The sequence below is a fragment of the Gambusia affinis genome, linkage group LG15 (assembly GCF_019740435.1).
Source record: "Gambusia affinis linkage group LG15, SWU_Gaff_1.0, whole genome shotgun sequence".
In the NCBI taxonomy this organism is placed as follows: domain Eukaryota; kingdom Metazoa; phylum Chordata; class Actinopteri; order Cyprinodontiformes; family Poeciliidae; genus Gambusia; species Gambusia affinis.
In genome coordinates, this window is record NC_057882.1 from 9,467,059 (window position 1) to 9,488,493 (window position 21,435).

Consider the following 21,435-nt stretch of genomic DNA (forward strand, 5'->3'; position numbering starts at 1 on the left):
TGTTTTTAGTGTCTTTTTTGGACATTATGCAACATTTTTTTTTTACTAAACAATCAACTCAAAAAGTATTTTCCCCCAAATCCTTTCTTTCGACAGAAACACATACATTCTTTTATCCTTTTGGTGTTGCATGTTCTCCTCATGCATGTAAGGGTTACCTCTGGGTATGACTTGGCCCTACAGGATGTGTGTGAGAATTCGACCGACCCGGAAACTCATTTCAGCCTTTTGCATGTGTAACGGGTACCGTAGCGACAGCACCGCTGTTGACAGATATACTCCTGAAGAACAGGAGAAAGACGAGGAAACGGCTTGTTCAGTTCAAGTGTCATGCAGCAATGAGGGAAAATACAATCAGGACACTAAAACCGCCACCCGCCCCCTGCTGGCGTGGAGTAAATATTACAAAGATAAATGCTGTTTTGCTGCATTTATCTTTAACTTTTTTCTTTAGAATATTGATGTGATCATGGTCAGTTTTTTTTTTGCCGACAGATGGTTTTTTGAACGGTTGGATGGATGGTTGGTTTAAAGACCTTGGAAGACTTTCAGAGGGTTTTGTGTAAAAACGTTCCCTTCATTGCTAATGCGTAGTTTAGCATTGTCACCCAAAAGATTAACCATGCTTTGCAATAATTCCTGAATACCTTGACACCCTACATCTGTTGTTAAGATTTCCTTCTTGTTGGAGCAGCATCTTATATGTTGTTGGAATCACTGGTAGAATATCTGGTAGGTAACAGAAATGGTAAAAGACTGTCGCTTCAACAACACATCAGAAATATGGGAAGGTTAATACTCTCCTTACTGGCATGGAAAGAGAGTAGCATGTCTAGAAAGGTTTGTAGTTGTGGTGTACTCTTCACTTACTGATGGCGGATTCAACAATGAATTGCTAAACTCCAGTTTGAAAAAAAAACTCTGACATGATTTTACAAAAATATATATGTAAGCTTAAGACTGAAGACTAACTTGCACAAAAAAAAGACTATTTATTAAGTTAGATTTTTTTAGGACTTTCAGAGAAAAGGGGGTTGAAATGCACATCACATAAATAGTAACTACTGTATTACTAAAATAGTTTGTTTTGTTGAGATTGAGCTGACACTATAGTTTATCGTGATCTACTGTATTGTTTATTGGAAATATCTTTGTAACCCAACCCAAATGTAAGTTTGACCACACAATTTGGTATGAATCCTTAAAGAATGTGCCTTTTCAGATGTCTAATTCACGTTTGCATTCCTTTATGAAATGGGTTTGAATCCAGATTGAATTCCAAATTATTCAGGTAAAACTTTGAATGGTCGCCCCAAACAACTCTGCTTGTGTTAGGTAATGTGCAGGTATGTGCATTTATGCATGAGTATGTGTGTGTGGAAGTCTGAGCCGTTCACCCATGCAAATGTCTTGCATAATGGATGAGCTTGCGATCCCCGTGTTATCCTAACCCTGAAGGAAAAGAAAGGAGGAAAGACGGGCAGAGAAAACAAATACCAAGACTGGACAAGGCAAAATCAAGTTTTTAAATTTAGTCCTTGTGCCTTCAGCAATCATGAAGAATCATTTGGACTGGAGAGACAAAGAAACAGAAAGGATGTACTAGAAAGGGGATTTTCTTTTTGGTGTTTGTAAGCTTCAGCCTTCAATGTCTATCCCATTTTTTGGATTAAACTTCTTGCTGGACTAAGAATCATCATGATACAATGGTGGCCCGAGTGCTAGAGCTAGAATTTGTATTTCTTTCAACAAGTTTATTAGTTTTAGCAACATGCGGTAAGGATTTTATCTATCTATATATTTGTCTCTGTTATGTAATTTCACAACTGCAAAAGATCAGTACTGTTTAAGTTCATATGTTATTCTCTTTTAGTTCACTCATGACTGAAAAATAATACCATGGTACACATTGGTAGTGTAGTGAACAAAAAGCAATGCTAAATACGTTTAGCATATACAGAGTCTCAAACCTATATATAACCTTATATATAAGTAAAACAAAACTTTGTGTGTGCGTGTAATCAATCCTGGCTTCAGCTGAACATAGGCAAGGCACATGACACCTCCATCTTTGTTTCCTTCACACAAACACACATATTTTATTGACAAAACATGGTGTCATTTCTCTCCTTCAGCCCTTCAGATAAATCACACTGGAGAGGTGGTGTATCAGGATGCCAGTGTGTATGGGGTGGTGGATAAAGCTGTGGTTCTCAAATGTGGAGCAGCGTTACCTGATTTATACATATGGAGCTTCACTGAGCCAGGCACTGATGCCATCAAAGCAGTGCTCTACGATTTGGGGAAAGGACCGAGGATCCAGAAGTTAGCTATGATGGTCGGACCAGTGACAATCCTCCCAAACACGGCATCAATAAGCATCGAGAAACTGCCTCTGGCTGCACATGGTTTGTTCACTTGTCAGGCTTTCTATGACATTGAACATGAGCCTATAGTTTACTACTACTACGTACATCTGACTGTCCAAGGTAAGAGTCTCACCTGCAGGTATGACTATGGTTAGAAGGGTACCCTCATAGTTGAACACTGGAATAACCTCTGAGAACAGACAAAGTATGCAACAGAATAACACATTTTGAAGCCCCAACCTGGGAGAACTTGAACAAATTCCAGGAACAATACTTGAGATTAGCTTTTGAGATTAGCAGCTAAAATGGCAATCAGAACCCCTGACCTCCTATGTCTTTTCTGATAAACCTCAAGCTTCAGAAAAAACATGGCAGCCATTTATCCCAATCACCGTCTAAGCAAAGACAACTCGCAGTACAAATGCCCCTTCCAACAGGAAACCAGTTTCATGTTTCCCCGCTGAGGGTATTGGAAGGTTTACGTTGACTTTATCAAACACAATCAAACAATGAAGGCCCAGTTCTGGTAGCGCTCAGTGGGTCATTCCATGTGAAATCAGTTTGGGTTGTTTAGTGTAGACAGAGCTAGCATATAAACATTTTAACGAATGGGACTGAGTCATGACATGAGCCTTTTCAGGAGCATTCAAGTAGATTGTAGTCAATTTGCAGTAACAGATTTGATCAGGTGAATGATTTTGAACAAAATCTTGATTAATTTCAGCAACCCGCCTGCTACATTTTTACAAAAAGATTTAGACAGTAAGATCTTTAGATTTGTGTGTCTGTTCTTATTGGCAAAAAACAGAGTTAGCACCAAAGGCACAATGTCTGATAACAAAACATTAAACTAAAAGCACTGACACATGAGTACTAGACAAAGGGAGAAACGTCAAGCTAGCTGCTCCAAATCCATTGGTGATGTTTCCTACAAGTTATTTAGAAATGAAAAATTCAGGTTAAAATGAATCTGTAGAAAACTTAAAAATTTAATTGACAGTGTTGCACTTCTAAAACATCACTGCCTTCTGTGATTATGTTTCTGATACAGTTCCTGTGAGTAAGCCGTATCTCGTGATGAGTGAAGCATCTCCAATTGAAGGATCGTCAATATGGATGAACTGCAGTGTTGAAAATGGTTCTGAACCGCTTCAGTACAAGTGGCAACATAAAACTCTCAATGAAAACATTTCTGACTTATCACAGAACAGCAGCATCATCACTGTGACCAGAATCAACAGAAACTACACTGGCTGGTACCACTGTGAAGTCAGCAATGCTGTCAACAATGAGACCTCTGACCGCTTACTGATAAATGTCACATGTAAGTATTTTGGATTTTCCTACAAGGAGCAGATGAGATGCAGATAAAAAAAATATTGCATCAAAATGCTTTCCTCCTGTTTGTTGCTCCACATTTTGACACTCTGCTCATATTGTTTGTCTTCAGATGGTCCGGATCAACCTCAGATAAATGTGATTCCATTCCATATAACAAATCATGGATACTCCGCTCTGGAGAATGAGACTGTTTCCATGCACTGTGAAGCCCAGTCCAATCCAGGCAGTCAGTACATCTGGTTTTACAATGATTCAAAAATTTACACAAGACCACTCCTCACTATCAACAAGATCCTCCGAAGCCACACTGGAAACTACACCTGCTTGGCCCAGAACCCCCACCTCCACACCCAGTCCAGTAAAACCCTCAGCCTGACTGTTTACTGTGAGTGTGACCTTTGACCAGAACATTTAATTAATCATCACTTTCCCACATTAATCTTTGTTGTCAGTCTCAAGTTCGTCCATGTTAGAAAATTTCATTTCAAACATCCTGAAAAATGTTTGAAATTTTTCAGGATTAATTAGAGCTTAATTTAAGCTCTAATTCATTGCAAATTTATTGATAACACGCGTTTTTTGGTGCTGCAGACCCTCCAGATGGCTCCCCCGTGTGCTCTGTGGAGTCAGCACTCAACCACACTGCTCTCAGGCTCCTCTGCTCCTGGCTCGGAGGATTTCCCTCCCCGTCCCTCAACTGGACCGGAGACCCAACACAGGCAGGACAAAAACAGGTCGACACAGGGCAACAACCTCGTCTAACTACCAACGTCATGATGCTCCCGTCTGAGACGCTGAATCGCAACAGCAGCTTGTTCAGATGCGTCGCCTCCCATCCTGCTCTACAACAACCTACAGAGTGCAGCGCGCGTACCTGTGAGAACCAGAATAAGAACATTAAATCTCTCATAACTAACTGGACAGAAAACTTGCACATTTCACCTCTTTTTTTCTTCACACCAGATATCCCTCCCTCAGAGGTGCTGTGTTTCACCAACGTGACCAATGATAGGCAGTATTTGATGGTGTCCTGCGCCTGGACTGGAGGGCTACCCAAAGCACTGTTGTGGTGGGAAGGACCAGGAAACCAAAGCAAGGATGCACAAGAAGACTCAAACATCCTGGTCCTTCCTTATGGGACTGCCCACAGTGGGAAACCCTACACCTGCTATGCCAAACACCCACTTCTGACTGCAGCAAAGACCTGCAGAATCACACTGGGTCAGTGCTCAGCTTCGCTGTACAGAACAGTCAATTATTACTTCCAATGAATTTTGAAATGTGCAGAAAAACCTGCGATGCATAAATGAAGTGAGAGTTATCTTTTTGTAAATAATTTTTATGGTTTCATTACATGCAACATGCTAATGGTCTTTTTTTTTTTTTAAACAAAACAAAAACAAACAAAAAAAAACGATAAGATTGTTTTTGTCCCTAAAATTCATCACTCAAAAACAAGCATTTGGTCGTAATTAGTACCAGTCTGATGCTCGGATAAATAATTTATCATTTGGTTCTGAACACCTTTCTTACTGAAGACACAGACTAAACTTACATTTTTCCAGCGGAAGTGCAGAAAAAGTTATTCTCCTGCTTCATACACTAAACATTTTGCTTTGAACATCGTAAAATTTAATAAATTGTGTTTTAGTTTCTGCTTCTCAAGGCCTGTCAAGATTTGAACGCAGTGTACAAAGCAGGTTGCATAACAGAGTTAAAAGAAGCTTAACCAGCCAATACAGCCAACACCTTTTACAATGTCATCCATTGTAAAGGGTGTTTGGAAACGCCAACCTGACCCCAGGTGTCAGATACTTTGAGTGAATGTAGAATAGCTCAGTAATGCAATTTCCAGTTTCACACACCATGAATAAAAACTCTTCATTCGGTGAACAATATATTGTCTTCAGTCTCCTTACATTTGCGATTCCTTTTCTTTGTAGTCTCCGTTAGTAAGCCGTTCCTCCTGATGAGCAACGCGTCCCCAAAGGAAGGATCTTCTGTCTGGATGCAATGCAACATTGGAAATGGAACTAAGCCAATACATTACGTGTGGCAGCATCAACTGTATAATGAAAACGTCACAACGTTTGCACAGGGCAACACCAGCTTCATTAATATCACAGACATTGTCCGTAACCAGACTGGCTGGTACCGATGCGCTGCAGGAAACGCCGTCAACAGAGAGAGCTCAGAAAAGTTATGGCTCAACGTCACATGTAAGTAGTAAAGGATCCACTAAATTAATTCCTTGTGCTCTGCATTTTGCATTAAATGTTCTAAATTTGCCTTATTTGCTTTGCACTCCACAACTTAATTAATAGCTACCCTACATATAATTTGATATTAGCATAAATGAGGCTGCTTTGTTAAAGCCTCAGAGAAATGGAGGCTTTTCTTCAGCAGGGACAGGAGAACTAGTCAGAATGAACTAAAACCAGGAGAGTCATGGAAGGAAACCCAACGGAGGCTGCAAAAAGATTTGGGACTGGGACAAAAACACTCCACAAGTTAAAACTGCGTGAACCTGCAGCTGTAAATGCAGCAAATGGTGCATGAGATCACCTGTTTACATATGCACATTTCACTTTTCAGATATTTGATTGCAGAAAAAAATAAAAGCATTTATAATTTTCCTTCCACCTTAATATTATGCACTGCTTCGTTATGACAACTTGACATTAACCAATAATCATGATCTGACATAAATTTGTTATAAAAGTATTACTGATTAAACTTTACAAATTCTGTAGCTTTATGTTATTAAAGCTTAATCAGTAATACTTTCATAACTAATTAATGTCAGATTATGATTTCTTGGTTAATGTCAAGTTGTCATAACGAAGACATTTTGAATAATGTCAACTTTGTATTAAAAGTGTCAAGATTTACCGAAAGACACTTTAGGACAATAGTCATAAATATTCATGAAGACTTACTCATGTTCATGACAGGTGTTATGTCATGTTTATGACGATGTCATGACAGTCTTATTCACAACCCATCAAATAAAGTGTTACCCCAAAGAAAAAAAATAACATCTTTGGGTGATTAATGAACCATTGTCAACTTAACAGCTGCCCCATTCTAAAGACAGATGATTGACAGCATTGATGTAAACAATGTTCATGTTATTTCTGCTCAGTTGGTCCAGATGTTCCTCAGATAGACGTGGCTCCATCCAGTGTTGTACAGAGAGGCTACACTGCGCTAGAAAATGAGACGGTTTCACTGACATGCCGAGTCCAGTCCAATCCAGCCGGTCAGTACGTCTGGTTCCACAATGACTCTGAAGTGTACTCTGGACCACAACTCATCATCACAAAGATCCTCCGTCTGCACACCGGTGGCTACACCTGTGTGGGACAAAACTCCTACCTGAACACGCAGTCCAGGAAAACCATCACCCTGACGGTTTACTGTAAGTGGGACTTTAAAATTCAGACCATTCCTCTTTCTATGCTGCATCCCTGCAGGCTCCTTGATCCAAATATGTCATAGTACAACATCAGGCAAGTCAAAAGTGAAATGTATCACATTTTTATCAATTTCAACAGAACATTTTATTTACTTTAATTTAATCAATCTGAAGTTTTCTTCTGATTTGATGTTATTGATGGTTCAGTTTTTATACAAAACCTTATTTCTAGTTTCAATCACAAAACTAACAGTCCTCAAAGCAAGAAGGTGCATTGGCATCTTTCTGTCATCACAAGATGATTTGACTAAAATCCCAAATATTTTTTTATTTAACCACTTCACGCAGATCCATACATTTTACTCACAAATAGTTTTATCAAATGCTTTCTTCATTCTCAATACATTTTCAGTATTATTGATGCCTTACCACCTCCCATCTCTATTTCCTAGGCAAATAAATGCACAATGCAAACATAACAATAGTTTAAATGTCTAAATTGCAATATAACTTGAATATTTTTTAGTTGTTTTAAGATGATGAAAATTTACTTTGGTTTTGGGCCAACTTGGACAAACTGATACTTTCAGTCTTAAGGTCTACTTAATCCAGATTTCCACTCAGATAGGACATTAATACAGTTATCTGCTGCAGATATTAGCTGCATACAAGGATTTAACAGAAAATAACTTCAAAACTTCTTAACTTTCAACAAATCATTGAAAAGGATTCTCCTAATTTCACAGACGAATATGAAATCTTAAGAATTAAATGATTATATATTTTTATACATTAGTTCCCACAGATTCAATAGACTTTTTCTTATTATGACAAATTTGATATAAATTGTTAGACACCATTTGGTATGCAATATTTTCTAAGTCATACCAATAACAATTGATCTTATTAATGACAGATTCATCTGCTACTTTATTTTCAATCACGATTCAATAAAATTATTTTACACGCAGAAGTATTTTGTACATTTCTTTCTAGTTATTGCCACATACCACATTTAAATGCAGGCAGTCGAGAATATGGGATCATGTAGATAGTTGCTTTTCTGACAACCTACAGCTGGAAATTAATAAATTATCTACATAAGCTATGTCAGTGAATCTGAACAAATAATTAGTGCACTTCCCTCCCCAGTGACTCACTTCTTACTGTACACATTTAATTCCTGCAGATCCACCTGACAGCTCCCCCGTCTGCTCCGTGCAGCCGGCTCTGAATCACACCTCACTGAAGCTGCTCTGCGTCTGGCCCGGTGGATTCCCCTCCCCGTCCCTTCACTGGACTGGAGACCTGATCCCTGCAGGACAACAAATAAATCCAATGGGCGCACACGTTTTGCTGCCCTCTGGAGGTTTAACCGCTAACAGCAGCTTGTTTACCTGTCACGGCTCCCATCCTGCTCTAAAGCAACAGATGAATTGCAGCACAGTCACATGTGAGTCCAGAAAGCTCCATACAAATGATGAATGAGAGAAAGAAAGTCACTCAGTCCTGTTTTACTCCCTCTGCTCTAGATACCCCCGTTGCAGAGCCGGTGTGTTTCGCCAATGTGACGGATGACAAACAGTTTCTGGTGCTGTCCTGCTCCTGGGGTGGAGGGTTCCCGACAGCGCTGCTGTGGTGGAAAGGTCCAGGTGGTCAGGGCAAAGACGGAGAAGAGAGCTCCAACGTTCTGGTTGTTCGTTACAGCGCCTTTCAGTTTGGGAAGGCCTACGTATGCGCTGCTAAACACCCGCTTGTGACTCAAACAAAAACCTGTGGACTTACACTGGGTCAGTGCTCATGGTCACAAACAGCATAAGACTGGCACTCAATGTGCTTGCAGATTTGTACACTCAAATATTTAATGTTTGTTTAACAATGATGAAAATGGTTGCTAAATTTGTGTTGATACAACATAAAATTGCCAGTTTGTGGATATTTTTTTCACAGGGCCATATAATTTCTGGTATAACATAAAGATACAAATGATCATTTTTACTTATTCCACTTTATAACCTGTTTGTCATAAATTTATTAGTTATAGTCAGTTTAAAAACCAAGGCAAAACCTGACCAATAAACAAATACAACCACTGTTGTACTCTGTTATTGCAATATTTTGAAATGCAACCAAGTCTACATAAAATATTTACATATATGTGAGCCTTTGACTGACTTGTTGCTGGATTTGTTTTTTCACAGTCCCTGTTAGTAAACCATCTGTCCTGATAAGAGACACACTCCCAGTGGAAGGAGCGACGGTAAAGATGCAGTGCAACGTGGAAAATGGGACTGAGCCCATCCAGTATGTGTGGCAGCGAGAAATTGAAAGAGGCAGCATCACAACATTTGCTCAGGGCAGCAGCAGCAGCATTATCACCATGAGCAACGTCAACCGGAGCCACAGTGGCCGGTACCGCTGTATAGGCAGCAACTTTCTCAACACTGAAAACTCTGACTGGGTGTTTTTGGACATTATCTGTAAGTAATTGCTAATTATATGTACATGTTAGTAGGAGCTTATAATCTTTCCAAACATTGTTTTTTTTAACCTAATACTTTTACAAATTTTTAATTGGAAGTAAACAGTAAGTTGCATAACATTTACAACAAAGTAAATGTACCTACTAAGTTCTGACACAGAAGCTCTCATGAGTAATTGTGTAACAAGGAGCGGATCCTGACAGAACAAAATCAAGTTATCATGTAAATTCTGAAAATGTAAAGTTCTACAAAATGCTGCTTAGTAAATTTCATATGGCTAACCTAGACAACAGTTACCAACACGTTTCTCATATCTTCTAGTGCTTATTTACAAGCTAATTTACTATATTCAGCAGAGCGTTCAGCTCTTGACTGTGTTCACGCTCTTCTTGTTCTCAGTTGGCCCAGATGTTCCTCAGATTGACGTGACTTCATACAGTATAACAGATCGAGGATTCTCAGCTCTGGAAACTGAGCCGGTTTCTTTGTCATGTCAAGCCCAGTCCAATCCAGCCAGTCAGTACATCTGGTTCTACAACAACTCCCAGGTGTTCACCGGCCCACAGTACACCATTGCCAAGATCCTCCGTGTGCACACCGGTGACTACACCTGCTTGGCACAAAACTCACACCTGAACACGCGCTCCAGGAAAACCGTCAGCCTTATTGTCTACTGTGAGTGTGACCTCTGACATTGAACCAGCATTCACATAAATGAAAACCATGGTAACAATTCTGAGCAGCCTGAAGTGACCCAATTCTGATTTGTTTGCCTCAACAACACATGTTGGATTTTTTTCGAATGCAACCCAGGCTACCTGGATATCCGACACATGCGCATCTGATCTTTTCAGATGTGACCTGAATCCTAACGGCCAGGTCGCAATCATCCGATCTGAACGTCATTGATACTCGACAAACAAGCGGGAAGAGAGAAAAACAACAACCATGACGGATTATTATGAGGATTAAGTTGTTAATATGCTGGCTCTCGTCAGACAACAACTTCAAATTTTTAAGTTAAAAATCGAAAGCTATGCTCCACCGTTAGCATCCACGTTTACTTCCGCAAACACTACTTCTTTTTTATGGCGGTTGGCAGAACCTTGAGCGCACTCTCCATGTGTGACGTTGTTGCGCCCTGTACTGCGCATGCGAGACACTTTCAGGTCGTTCGCATTTCCCACTGAAGAACACTTACTGGTCGCACATGTTTGGAAGTGTGAACGACCACGCCCCCACAAAAACAAAAAAACAAAAAAAAAGTCCGATTGACAACAAATCGGAATTGGGTCACTTCATGCTGCAGTGAGAACGTAGTCAAAGTGAGGCTTTGGCTGTTTTTATTTACTCCTGTTTAGTGTAGCTGGTTCCTGTTTTCACTTTGTGTACTTCCTTAGAGCAATTTATTGAAAGGAAAGCCTTTATTATAGGAATTTGTTTAAGGATGGTAGTAGCCTGATTTAATAACACACTTTCTGCTGAAACTAAAATTTAAATCTGAGATGGTACCAACACCCAAGGTAACCTCAATGAATCTACTTACCTCTGTCCTTTTTACATTAAGCTTGAAGAAATTCCTACCTTCCCACTCGTTAGCATGATGAACGTACTTTCATTATTAACTGTAAAAAAACTGTGGTCATGGACACATAAAAATATAAAGTCCAAAATTCAAAAGTCATCAGAATACATATGATAATATATGTTATAAAACTTGCTATTTAACAGTGGTCTGGAAATAGAGCCTCGAGGAACTTCAGATTAAATTGATTAATTCACATTTATAACTGGGAAATGACACAAAGTGATTTCAGCCTAAAAAATAAGATCTGAACCCAGTGCTTCAAAAATGATGCTGTACATGGAGATGCATCTGTCTATGAATAGTGAGAAGTAAAGTAAAGTACAAATATAGTGCCATACAGTTCATCCTCCCAATTTTACCTCCCTGTCTGATGTGCTTATCTAATTCATTTCCATTCCCTTTATTCCTCATAAAGGGATGTTTGATCATTTTAAACACATTCAGGACATTAGATCTCATATAATTGGTAAAAAAAAATTATTTTTAAAAAACCTAAACCATCTACTTAACTGAACATGATGTCTTTTCTGACTCACTTATCAATTTACTGATCTATACTAAATTCCCACAGACCCTCCAGCTGGCTCCCCCTCCTGCTCTATGGAAGCGGCTCAGAATCATACATCTCTTAGTCTTCTCTGTTCATGGTCTGGTGGACTCCCTTCTCCGTCCCTTCGCTGGACTGGGGATGGAATAAAAGCAGAACAGGAGGAAACAGAACTGCAAACGAATCTACAAAACAGTGCTGCCATCTTGCTGCCGTCTGAAGGCAGGATTCCTAACAACAGCTTGTTCACTTGCATTGGTGCACATCCTGTCATAAAACAGCAAGCAGAATGCAGCACGCGTACATGTAGGTTCACACATAAAAAAGAAATAATCAACACCGAAAAGTTGTTGTTAAAATTAACACTCTGCTTTTTTCACCTTACAGACATTCCTCCTGCAGAACCGGTGTGTTTTGCCTACGTCACGAACACTCAGCAATACCTGATGCTGTCCTGCTCCTGGGATGGAGGGGCCCCAAAGGCCCTAGTGTGGTGGGAAGGACCAGGGGGCCAAAGCAAAGGAGGACAAGAAAACTCCAACATCCTGGTCCTCCGTTATGGGATGGCCCGAAGTGGGATACCGTACACCTGCTACGCTAAACACCCACTTCTGGTGGAAGCAAAGAGTTGTAGGCTCACACTGGGTCAGTCCTAACGATCACTGTACCAAACAGTAAACAGCAGAAGGAACTGCACAAAAAATTACTTACTATAGCCTATTTCATTTTTAGAGGCCCCGGTGTTGTTGACGCAGCGCAGAGTCATCTCTGTGTACGAGGGAAGTGACGTTCAGCTCACCTGCAATCTGAGAGCCAATTACCTTCCAGCCAATGAAATCACCTGGTTCAACAATCAGGGCGTGGATGTCCGAGACACGTCGAAGTACATGCTGCTGCGAACGTCTGCCTGGGCCAACCTGACTGTGAGAGAAACCGACGAGATGCAGGACAGCGGAGAGTACAGATGCTCCACTTCAAACGCAGTGGGAGGCGCTGAGATCAACATCACTCTGGTGGTCAAGAGTAGGAATCTCTTTGGATTGTCTAAATTTCGTAATAGCTATTACTAGATCAGTTTTGAGGGCACATTTCTTTCTGCTTTGCCTCTGCATCAGGATACCCCATGCCACCCAATGCAACCCTGATCAGAGCGACGTACAACAGCCGACAGCGTAATGAGGTGGAGCTGGAGTGGCAGGTCAACGGTACGGAGGAGACTGGAGGATGGACTGGTTTCCACCTGGAGCACCGGTGGGTGTCTGAGCGACCAAACAAGAGAGGGAGCAGCAATATTTCACAGCTGCAGATGGAGGAGAGGATTTCCTCCCAAGACTGGTACCGTACCGTCATCCAGGATCCAGGCAGCAGGAGTCACACAGTTCGAGGCCTGACTCCGACCGTTACCTACCAGTTCCGCATAACACCCGTCAACCACCGCACCATCGGACACCCGTCTGTAGCCAAGACTCCAGGTAACAAAGAGAAAATTTAGAAAGCTTGGTCAAACGTATTTTCTCTCAGAGAAAGTATCTGAAAGAATTGATTAAGTAAATGTAGGTACATTTACTTGAATAACTTTTTGATAAAATGTACTTTTTACTTTTACTTGAGTAATTTTGTTTTTAAGTATCCCTGCTCTTGAGTAAAATTCAGAATTTTCTGAGTAACTTCACTGAATGAAGAATAAAGAAATTAATTTGGAATTTTATTTATTTTTGCCTGATTGTCATTTTTGTTACTTATATGAGTTGTTTACATTTTCATCCTTAAAATACCAAAATTTCTACTTAGCTTTATATTTTGGTCCATCTGATTACGTAATTTTATGTATTAAATGAGTGATAATTTGATCACTTACTCAATACTTGAGTAGACTGTTTCACCAAATACTTTTTACTCTTACCTGAATAATTTCTTGGATGGCTACTTTTACTTATACTTGAGTAAAAATTAGTGCTGCTCTTTCTTGAGTACATTTTTTGGTACTCTGCCCTGCCTGTGGAAACAATGACATGCACTTTACATCTTTCACTTGCTTCCCCTTCACATTATTTTATAGATTTTTTTTCCAATAGGCTACATCCATTTAAGTTTCTGTTTTTTCAATAATTGCAGAATTTTTTCTGTTTATTGCGATGGAATAATAAGGATGAAACCATTTTATGATTAGTGTAAGAGGCAGATCTCAATACCAGATAATTCACATAAATTCTAATTTAAACAGGAAAATATTCAGAGAGCTGTTGGCCATAATTGGATATTAGTAATATACTTTCAGAGTGATGAGGTGATTCTACTGAAAAGAAACTTGGTGAGACAGATACAGCTGTGGAGTTTATTCCACTGGGAAAAAGCTTTTTATATTTAATCTTTGTGCAACTGTGATGTTTTTGCAGTGGAGCTGCGTGACAACATGTACCCTGCTGTGGTTGGAGCAGCTGTTGGTGGGATGCTCTTTGCAGCCATTCCTACTGTGCTGCTGCTTGTTTTCATCATACGGAACCGGGATAGCAATCCTCGTAAGTCCCCCACATCAAAGGCTCTTTGAAAAAGTTATAGGCTGTATATATTTTGTCCTCAAAAACTCTGCTTGCATTTTAGTTTAGTATAAATCCAGATATGTTTGTAGCGCTGGCTCAAGCTCATGGCTAGCGAAATTGGGACCAAGACCAAAGCAGGCTTTTACTGTCTTTAAAAACTTGAGTCCTAAAAAATTAAAGCTGTATATGCAAGCATTACTTTAGAAATGTTTTAACTATTTTCACATTAGAACTGGGTGTTTATTAGCAAATAAACTAATGATTCGCTATACAGGAAGTGGAAGCTAGAGGCTATCTGCCAACAGTGATTTTGATGTAAAATGCGAAAATAGTGCGTTAAGTAAAGACATTTGGTTTTATTTTTATACTGATTTACCGTTCTATCAGACTTTTGTTCTGACCTAATATATTTAACATGTTCTGCTAACAGCATGTGTTGCACACAGGAAGCTCATTGCTAATGCAATATTCCCAACCTCCAATTGCTGGCTGTTTGCACAAACCCCATAACATTTTTGGGACTGAAGTTGTTTTAAGGCAGTAGAAGCCTTAAAATAAAATTCTTTAATGTTGCTTTGATATAGACACTAAAATGTGTTGTGCTATATTAACAGCTTTTGCTTTCTTTCCTCAGGACTACATGCAATGCTTTTTGGCTCGTGAGTATTTAAGCAATTATCTCTAGACAAACAAGGCAGCTTTAGTTTTTTTTCTTTTTCTTTTATTTGTTTTTTTATTGCTATTCCAGGCAGCACAGCCAATCCAGAGAAAATATTAACTTCCCAGAGGATGAGGTGGTTGCCGACTCAGATGGTGGGCTAGAGAACACTACTGGATCAGGCAAGAAAAAGTCATATCAAACACATTTTTGATCAATCTAAGGATAGAGCCTAAATGTCATCACACTATAAAAACAGGACAGTAAAGCACAGTCTTGAACGTTCATAGGGAATTGTAGAAATATTACGCTCTTTTTTTCCAGGTACAACTTCAGCAGAACCAAAGGCATCATCTTCTCTCGCCGCAGGCAAGCATCTCCCACTGCAGTAACGTAATGAGCCTTTTACCGCCGTTTGCACCAGCTGCAAGATCCTAATTGTACAAATCTAAATCATTTGGGTATTATTCAATCCCGTATTAGTTTTATAGACTGTAGGCAGTTTGATTCGTCACATCAAGGCATTTTATCAATGTATGAACAATTTATTTGTTTAGGTAGTGACCGAGATTTATTTTTTAGTTAACTTTTCCACAGCTGCAGAAGATGAAGGAATGAAGGAAGCCAGAAAACAGAAAGATCTGTGTCTGAATGTCACCTGTGCAATGTGTAATTACGTTACTATTAGATTTTTCACAGTTCTTTACCACTCAGTGTCATTTAGCCTTTACAAGCAATTGACAGCATGCTGAGATAAGGTTTTATGTTTATTTCCCCAAACATTAAAAGTGTGTTTTTATTTCTACAACATGCAAACCTATCTCCAAGACTGTCTGTGTCACAAAATACTATGTGTATGCTTTTGAAAATGGTTAAGTTATGCTCAATTCAATTTGTTTAAGTAAATCAAAAGTCAGTTTTACATAAGGTTCAGCATTTTTACACTAGATGTTTTTTTTCCCATTAAATCTCTAGGAATTGTTTTTTTTCTTCCTGTACTGAATCTGTAAAATGACATTAAAATAAGGAAGATTTCCTTCCTCTCAATTTTAAGACTAATTCTTTTACTTTCCAATTTCAGATTAAGGCAGTATAATTTCAGATTATGACACAATCTGAAATGTCATTTATGAAGTTGAATGTGTTACTGTCTGCTGAGGGGTGTTTCCAACCTATTTAATTACATGGTCACTACTTTTACGAGCAAATCCGATACTCGTAAAATATTTTTTTCATTTGGCCTCATATTGCCAAGTTTTCAATTATTCCATCACTTAACCGCAGAAGAGATCAGAAAATTATTGAAATTATGGTTTCTCTAAATTCTGGTTTTCCATAACAAATGTGTTAAAATGTGTTAAACAAAATGTTGAGTCAAAGGCCAAAACAAGGAATAAAAATAGAAACTGTGTGTAGATAATAATGACAATTAAATTGCCAGTGAGATTTGAGTAGTTTATGAATGATAATAAACACGGTTCATAAAAACATACCTGGCTTATTTCTAGGTACAAAATTAAAGTAGGACAGAAAAAAGCAGCAAAGCATTGGTAAGGAACTGGGAGTTTCTAAATCCCTCTCTGCAGTGAACTGGATCCCAACTAATACAAGATTAAATTCCTTTCAGGTTTAGGTCACCTTCATGGTCAGAAATAGTGAGTTATTTTGAGCTTTTAGCTGTATTAGCTACGTTAAACCAGGGTTTAGGTTCATGAATAGTTTAGTGTTAAATCCCAGAACGTGAACAATGTATGTGTTCCAGCTCAAAACGACGGTTTTCAGTTTCTAATAATTCCTAAAATTCCAATTTCTAAAAATCCCAAATAGGATTTGACTGGAAAATCCCCTCCTTAAATTGAAACAGTTTCAGATTTACATTTGGTGCATAAACAGTTTTTAACATTAAGAGCACATTGAGTAGATTAAAAGAAGCACAATGGCTGTTTTGTTTCTCATTTTATTTAATGTAACTTGTATCATTTCATATGGATATCAGCTGTAGACTGAAACCTCGTAGAGCTATTAACCTTACCTTTGAGTCTCTGCTTGCCCTTGCCAGGCAACGAAAACTGATCTCTGTCCTGCATCCATTCATGAAAAACATCTCACATTACATTCTCACGGATCCACTTAACCGTCTCTCCTCTTTCGCTTGTATAAGCTTTCTTAGTCTATTATCAAAATGAAACGCAAAATTCAGAAATGGTGCATCCATGAAGATAAATAACTACGTTAGAGTTTATCTTTAAATGTGGGAATTTAAAGCCGTGGATATTGCAGAACATTGTGAGCGCACAGAATTATGATCAGATGCCCGGTTTTTAAAATCTATTCAGATCCTAATCTGGTTGAAAAAGTTTCTGTGCCTCTTTAATCCTTCCTGACCTTAGAGATTACAATGTGAAACCTTTTATTTTAACTTAATGGGGTTAGTCATGGAGATATCAACCCACCACTATAGCTTTTTGCAACCTTTATATCATTCTTTTTGTGCAGAGTGTAATAGGTCGTATGACTACGATATCAATGAAACAAATAGGAAAGAAAATATGAAATTTGCATTTCATATTTTTATGCATACAGTACAGACCAAAAGTTTGGACACACCTTGCAATTGAATTCAATTAGAAGGTGTGTCCAGACATTTGGTCTGTACTGTAAGTATTCACACCCACTTTAACTTTTCATGAAATACCTTTTACAGTCTTCACAGGTGTTGGCATCATTTTACCAGCCTCATATATGGGAATACTTTTCTTTTTTGTGCTAATTTATTCTTTACATAATGACTCAATGATCAATTTCCAAGTTGTGTTACAGATTCTCAGTAGAAGTCTGAATTGATTTTGATTTAATTATTCTGACACATGACCATACTTTGATCTAAAACATTTAGCTTTTTAGTGTCACTGTCCTGCTGAAAGATCAACATCCAGCATAATAGATCACCTTTTGCAGCCTCAAAGGGGTTTTCTCCTAATACTGCCTGTATTTAATTAATCTACCTTTCCCTCAACTCCTGCTCCACTTTGTTTCTGCTGAAGAAAAGCATCCCCAGATTGTTTCTTAATTTTCCAAAAACGTTGCATTTATGCTGACGTTTTCAGTCTGATCAGAACACCTTCTTCCATGACTGCAAAGTCGTTGTATAGAGAAGTGGGCCAAAATTCTTCCACAGCCCTGTGGAGGCCAAACAGTAAATAGTGAACTCCATTGGCTCCCACTTTGTTTCAGAGTGCACCTTTGAGGTCCTGTATTGACTCTGACAGCTCTCCATGGCCAAGCATTAGGTTACACAAGAGGACGTCCGCATCCATACTTTCCTGGCAAGTGCGCAAAGGTTCTTTAATAATCAGAGCCTGCTGACGGTGCCCCATCCAAAGGTGAAAACAAAAGAGAGACAGCTTTTTATTCACTGTCCCCCAGACTCTGGAACTCACTTCCTTTGGAGGGGAGTCTTTTGTTGTGTAAATCATAAATCTCCCACTCGACATATTTTTATTAAAGCAAAACAAAACTATATTAAAACATTTGAAACATAAAAATAATAATAAGTGTAAGATAGCATCTAACAAAAAGTTCAACAAATCCTAACTATTTCCCCACAGCGTTCTGTCCTCAATTTGATTCCCTGCCTGAGCATCAACGGCTTGTCTGCTCTTTTTTCAAACAGAGCTGCAAAATGTTAAACTTCGTGCATATTATCAACACTTTAATGAATTGGATCTAAATCTAAGAGAGAACTATTCAATGTCAGTAGCACTATCTCCCAGACACGTAATGTTCCTGGAGTGCAGATGGGGGTGTCAGGTGCTCAAAGGCAGGGTAAAGGTAAGAAGGACTGGGCAGGAAACACTCTGGTTCATGCCAGGCCAGGCTGGACACTGTTTGCTAAAATGACTGAAAACCAGGTTTGGTTTTGGGGCCTTTTCCTCATTAGGAAAGTTTAATGTGACCATTTACTTGCCATTTGTAAAACATCCTTCTTTTTTTGTTTTTTTTCTTCACCTTGGTAATTCTGCTCATCTAAATAATCTAAGCATTTAAAAAAATATATTATGATAAACTTATGCCTTGGTTCATCTTCTTCAGGGGTCGAAATGATAATGTGTCGCTTATGCAGTCTCACTGTAAATGTATTACTTTACAAAACTATGCCCTTGGAACTTTTTTACATCTGTATTCTATTAAGATTTGAGGTGATAGGACAACACAAAGAAATGCTTAAATGTGAAAAGGAAAGAAAACAACACATTGCACAAATACATTCTGCTCTGATACCACTAAATAAAGTAATATGACTAGTAAATCGTGAAACAAGAAGCAGCAAAGAAGCCTCAGGCAACTCTGGAGTAACTGCAAAGACCCATTGCTCAGGTGAGACAATCTGACGACAAGACATCAGTTTTGACCTCATTAGTTTTGGCCTTTATGTAACATGAAACCGTGCAGTGGACACAGCAAATATGTGAAAGGCAGGGTTCTGGACAGATGACACCAAAATTTAATGTTTGGGTCTACATGCAAAACTCTTTGTGTAGGAAAACTGATACTGACTTCACCCTGAACACATTGTGCCTTCGATGAAGTAGGGAAGGGGCTGTGTCATGCTGTGGGGATGCAGCAGGGACAGCGCTGAGTGACAGAGAAATTTCCAGTGAAAAGTCTAAAAACAATGTACTTCTTTCGGAGTTATTTCACCAACAAAATACATCAAATCATGCTGACTCGGGGTATGAATATTTTGCATCATAATCTAGAAATATAAACATTTCTTTTTGAAAGTGAATTGTGGAAAAGGTAATATAATTGCTTATGCCGTTTTGCTCAGCATATGGCGGTCCAGCATGAAGAAATGCTCATGTTAGCACCATAGAGGTCAGATTTATATAATGCAGCCTTGACTTTGTCTTATTTAACATGCATGAGTGCATGCAGAAGGGTAACCCTATGAGTCAGTCCTACATAATGCAGGGGTCCAGTAACACAGTGTCATTCTAACCCCACAGAGAAGCACAGGGAACCAGAGAGAAAGGAAAAACACATCAATAATTGAATCTAAATCAGTCTCTTCCTACTCTCAGCCTAATGAAGTCAGTGCCTCCAACTGGACTCTTGAAGAAACCTGTGGATAAGAAACCGTGACTGAGACGGAGAGCCTGGGTGTTTGCAGGTTCTTTTTGGGAGTTCTTGTGGGGTTTTCTTTCTCAGTTTGTGCTCTACAGTATTTCTCAGAGTAAAGAAGCAGCTGGACTCAGGATCATCATGATACCATGGTGGCCAAACTGTTAGGGCTGGCCTTTCTTTATCTCACGACCGGTCCATTCTCCTTCTCTGCACATGGTAAGGATTGACAGTGTTTGAATTCAATTACAAATTACTTTTTGGCTCTTAAATATTTGATGATCCTTTTATGCGCAATGTTATTTTGACATTTAATTGCATGGTTTTTCTTTAGGTACCTACAAATAAAAGGTATTCTTATCAGCTGTCAGTGTGTAGAATAATTGTAAAAAGAGTTAAATACAAATTAAAACAAGTAATTTATCAGACGATTGCATCCTTTCCATTCCACTTCCGCTGTATTTTTGACCACAAATGCCACAAATAAAAATCTTTTAAAGGCAGATTTCTTCCAACATAATTTGTACAATTAAATCCTTAATTTTTCTCTGTTTTTGAGCTGCCATTTCCTCTATATTTGCTTTATAACAATTAAACATGACTATCATTTCAGAGAAATAGGAAATTTGAAAAGGTAAATAATTTTTTTTCCAAGTTGCATTTGAAAATAAAGTGAGACGGCATCGACAACACTTGTTCTGGAGTCTTGTAAACCTCTCCTGAAACTTGCGCTGTAATCAAACCTGCAGCAGAACCCCAGCCGGGCACATGACACCACCATTTTTCTCCATGACCCTTTTGCAGGCACGGCAGTGTATCCTGTCCCAACTTCATCTGTAAAGATCAATCCAAACTGGGAGGTGGTCTACCAGGATACTGACGTTTATGGGGTGGTGGGCAAAGCCGTGATCCTGGAGTGTGGCACCAGTGTGCCTGACATCTACATATGGAGCTTCACCAAGCCCGGCACTGACGCCATCAGAGCAGTGGTATATAATCTGGGGAAAGGGCCGAGGATCCAGCAGTTTGCTGAAACACTTGGACAGTTGACCATCATCTCAAACAGTGCAGCAGTGAGCATTGAGAAACTGCCTCTGGCTGCTCATGGCCTGTTCACCTGCCAGGCCTTCTACAATATCGACAAGGAGCCCGTAGTCTACTATTACTACGTTCACCTCAATGTCAGAGGTAAGAGACTCAACTCAAATTACGCTTCTTCGTCAGGCAGGGTGTACGTAACAGGCTCAGCTTTTCTTGTGTACTTTGACACTTCTTCTGATAGCTGTAACCTTTTTTATCACCAAATCAGTGACCAACTATTTATAGTTAACAGTTGTCTTTAAAAAAATAAAATAAAAATCAAGAAG

General features: G+C 39.1%; 2 protein-coding genes across 2 annotated transcripts; both read left to right on the top strand.

The window, feature by feature from the left end:
- Positions 1-232: 232 nt before the first annotated feature.
- Positions 233-7,195, top strand: LOC122845305 (V-set and immunoglobulin domain-containing protein 10-like 2). Its single transcript, XM_044141510.1, has 9 exons — positions 233-395; positions 2,136-2,489; positions 3,421-3,693; positions 3,820-4,095; positions 4,302-4,586; positions 4,674-4,931; positions 5,654-5,929; positions 6,856-7,124; positions 7,187-7,195. Exons 1-9 carry the CDS (start codon positions 233-235, stop codon positions 7,193-7,195), a joined length of 2,163 nt encoding a protein of 720 aa, XP_043997445.1.
- Positions 7,196-8,546: 1,351 nt separating this feature from the next.
- Positions 8,547-15,927, top strand: LOC122845306 (V-set and immunoglobulin domain-containing protein 10-like 2). Its single transcript, XM_044141511.1, has 11 exons — positions 8,547-8,918; positions 9,330-9,608; positions 10,011-10,286; positions 11,771-12,052; positions 12,134-12,391; positions 12,479-12,769; positions 12,862-13,218; positions 14,143-14,265; positions 14,921-14,945; positions 15,035-15,126; positions 15,269-15,927. Exons 1-11 carry the CDS (start codon positions 8,606-8,608, stop codon positions 15,334-15,336), a joined length of 2,364 nt encoding a protein of 787 aa, XP_043997446.1. The 5' UTR covers positions 8,547-8,605; the 3' UTR covers positions 15,337-15,927.
- The last annotated feature ends 5,508 nt before the right edge of the window (positions 15,928-21,435 follow it).

Excerpts from the sequence above, each read along its gene's own strand:
- LOC122845305 (XM_044141510.1), top strand. The coding sequence starts at position 233 with ATGTGTAACGGGTACCGTAGCGACAGCACCGCTGTTGACAGATATACT. Across the intron at positions 4,587-4,673 it reads AGAGTGCAGCGCGCGTACCT|ATATCCCTCCCTCAGAGGTG; the intron begins GTGAGAACCAGA and ends TCTTCACACCAG. Across the intron at positions 4,932-5,653 it reads GACCTGCAGAATCACACTGG|TCTCCGTTAGTAAGCCGTTC; the intron begins GTCAGTGCTCAG and ends TTTTCTTTGTAG.
- LOC122845306 (XM_044141511.1), top strand. The coding sequence starts at position 8,606 with ATGATGAATGAGAGAAAGAAAGTCACTCAGTCCTGTTTTACTCCCTCT. Across the intron at positions 10,287-11,770 it reads CGTCAGCCTTATTGTCTACT|ACCCTCCAGCTGGCTCCCCC; the intron begins GTGAGTGTGACC and ends AAATTCCCACAG. Across the intron at positions 14,946-15,034 it reads CATGCAATGCTTTTTGGCTC|GCAGCACAGCCAATCCAGAG; the intron begins GTGAGTATTTAA and ends TTGCTATTCCAG.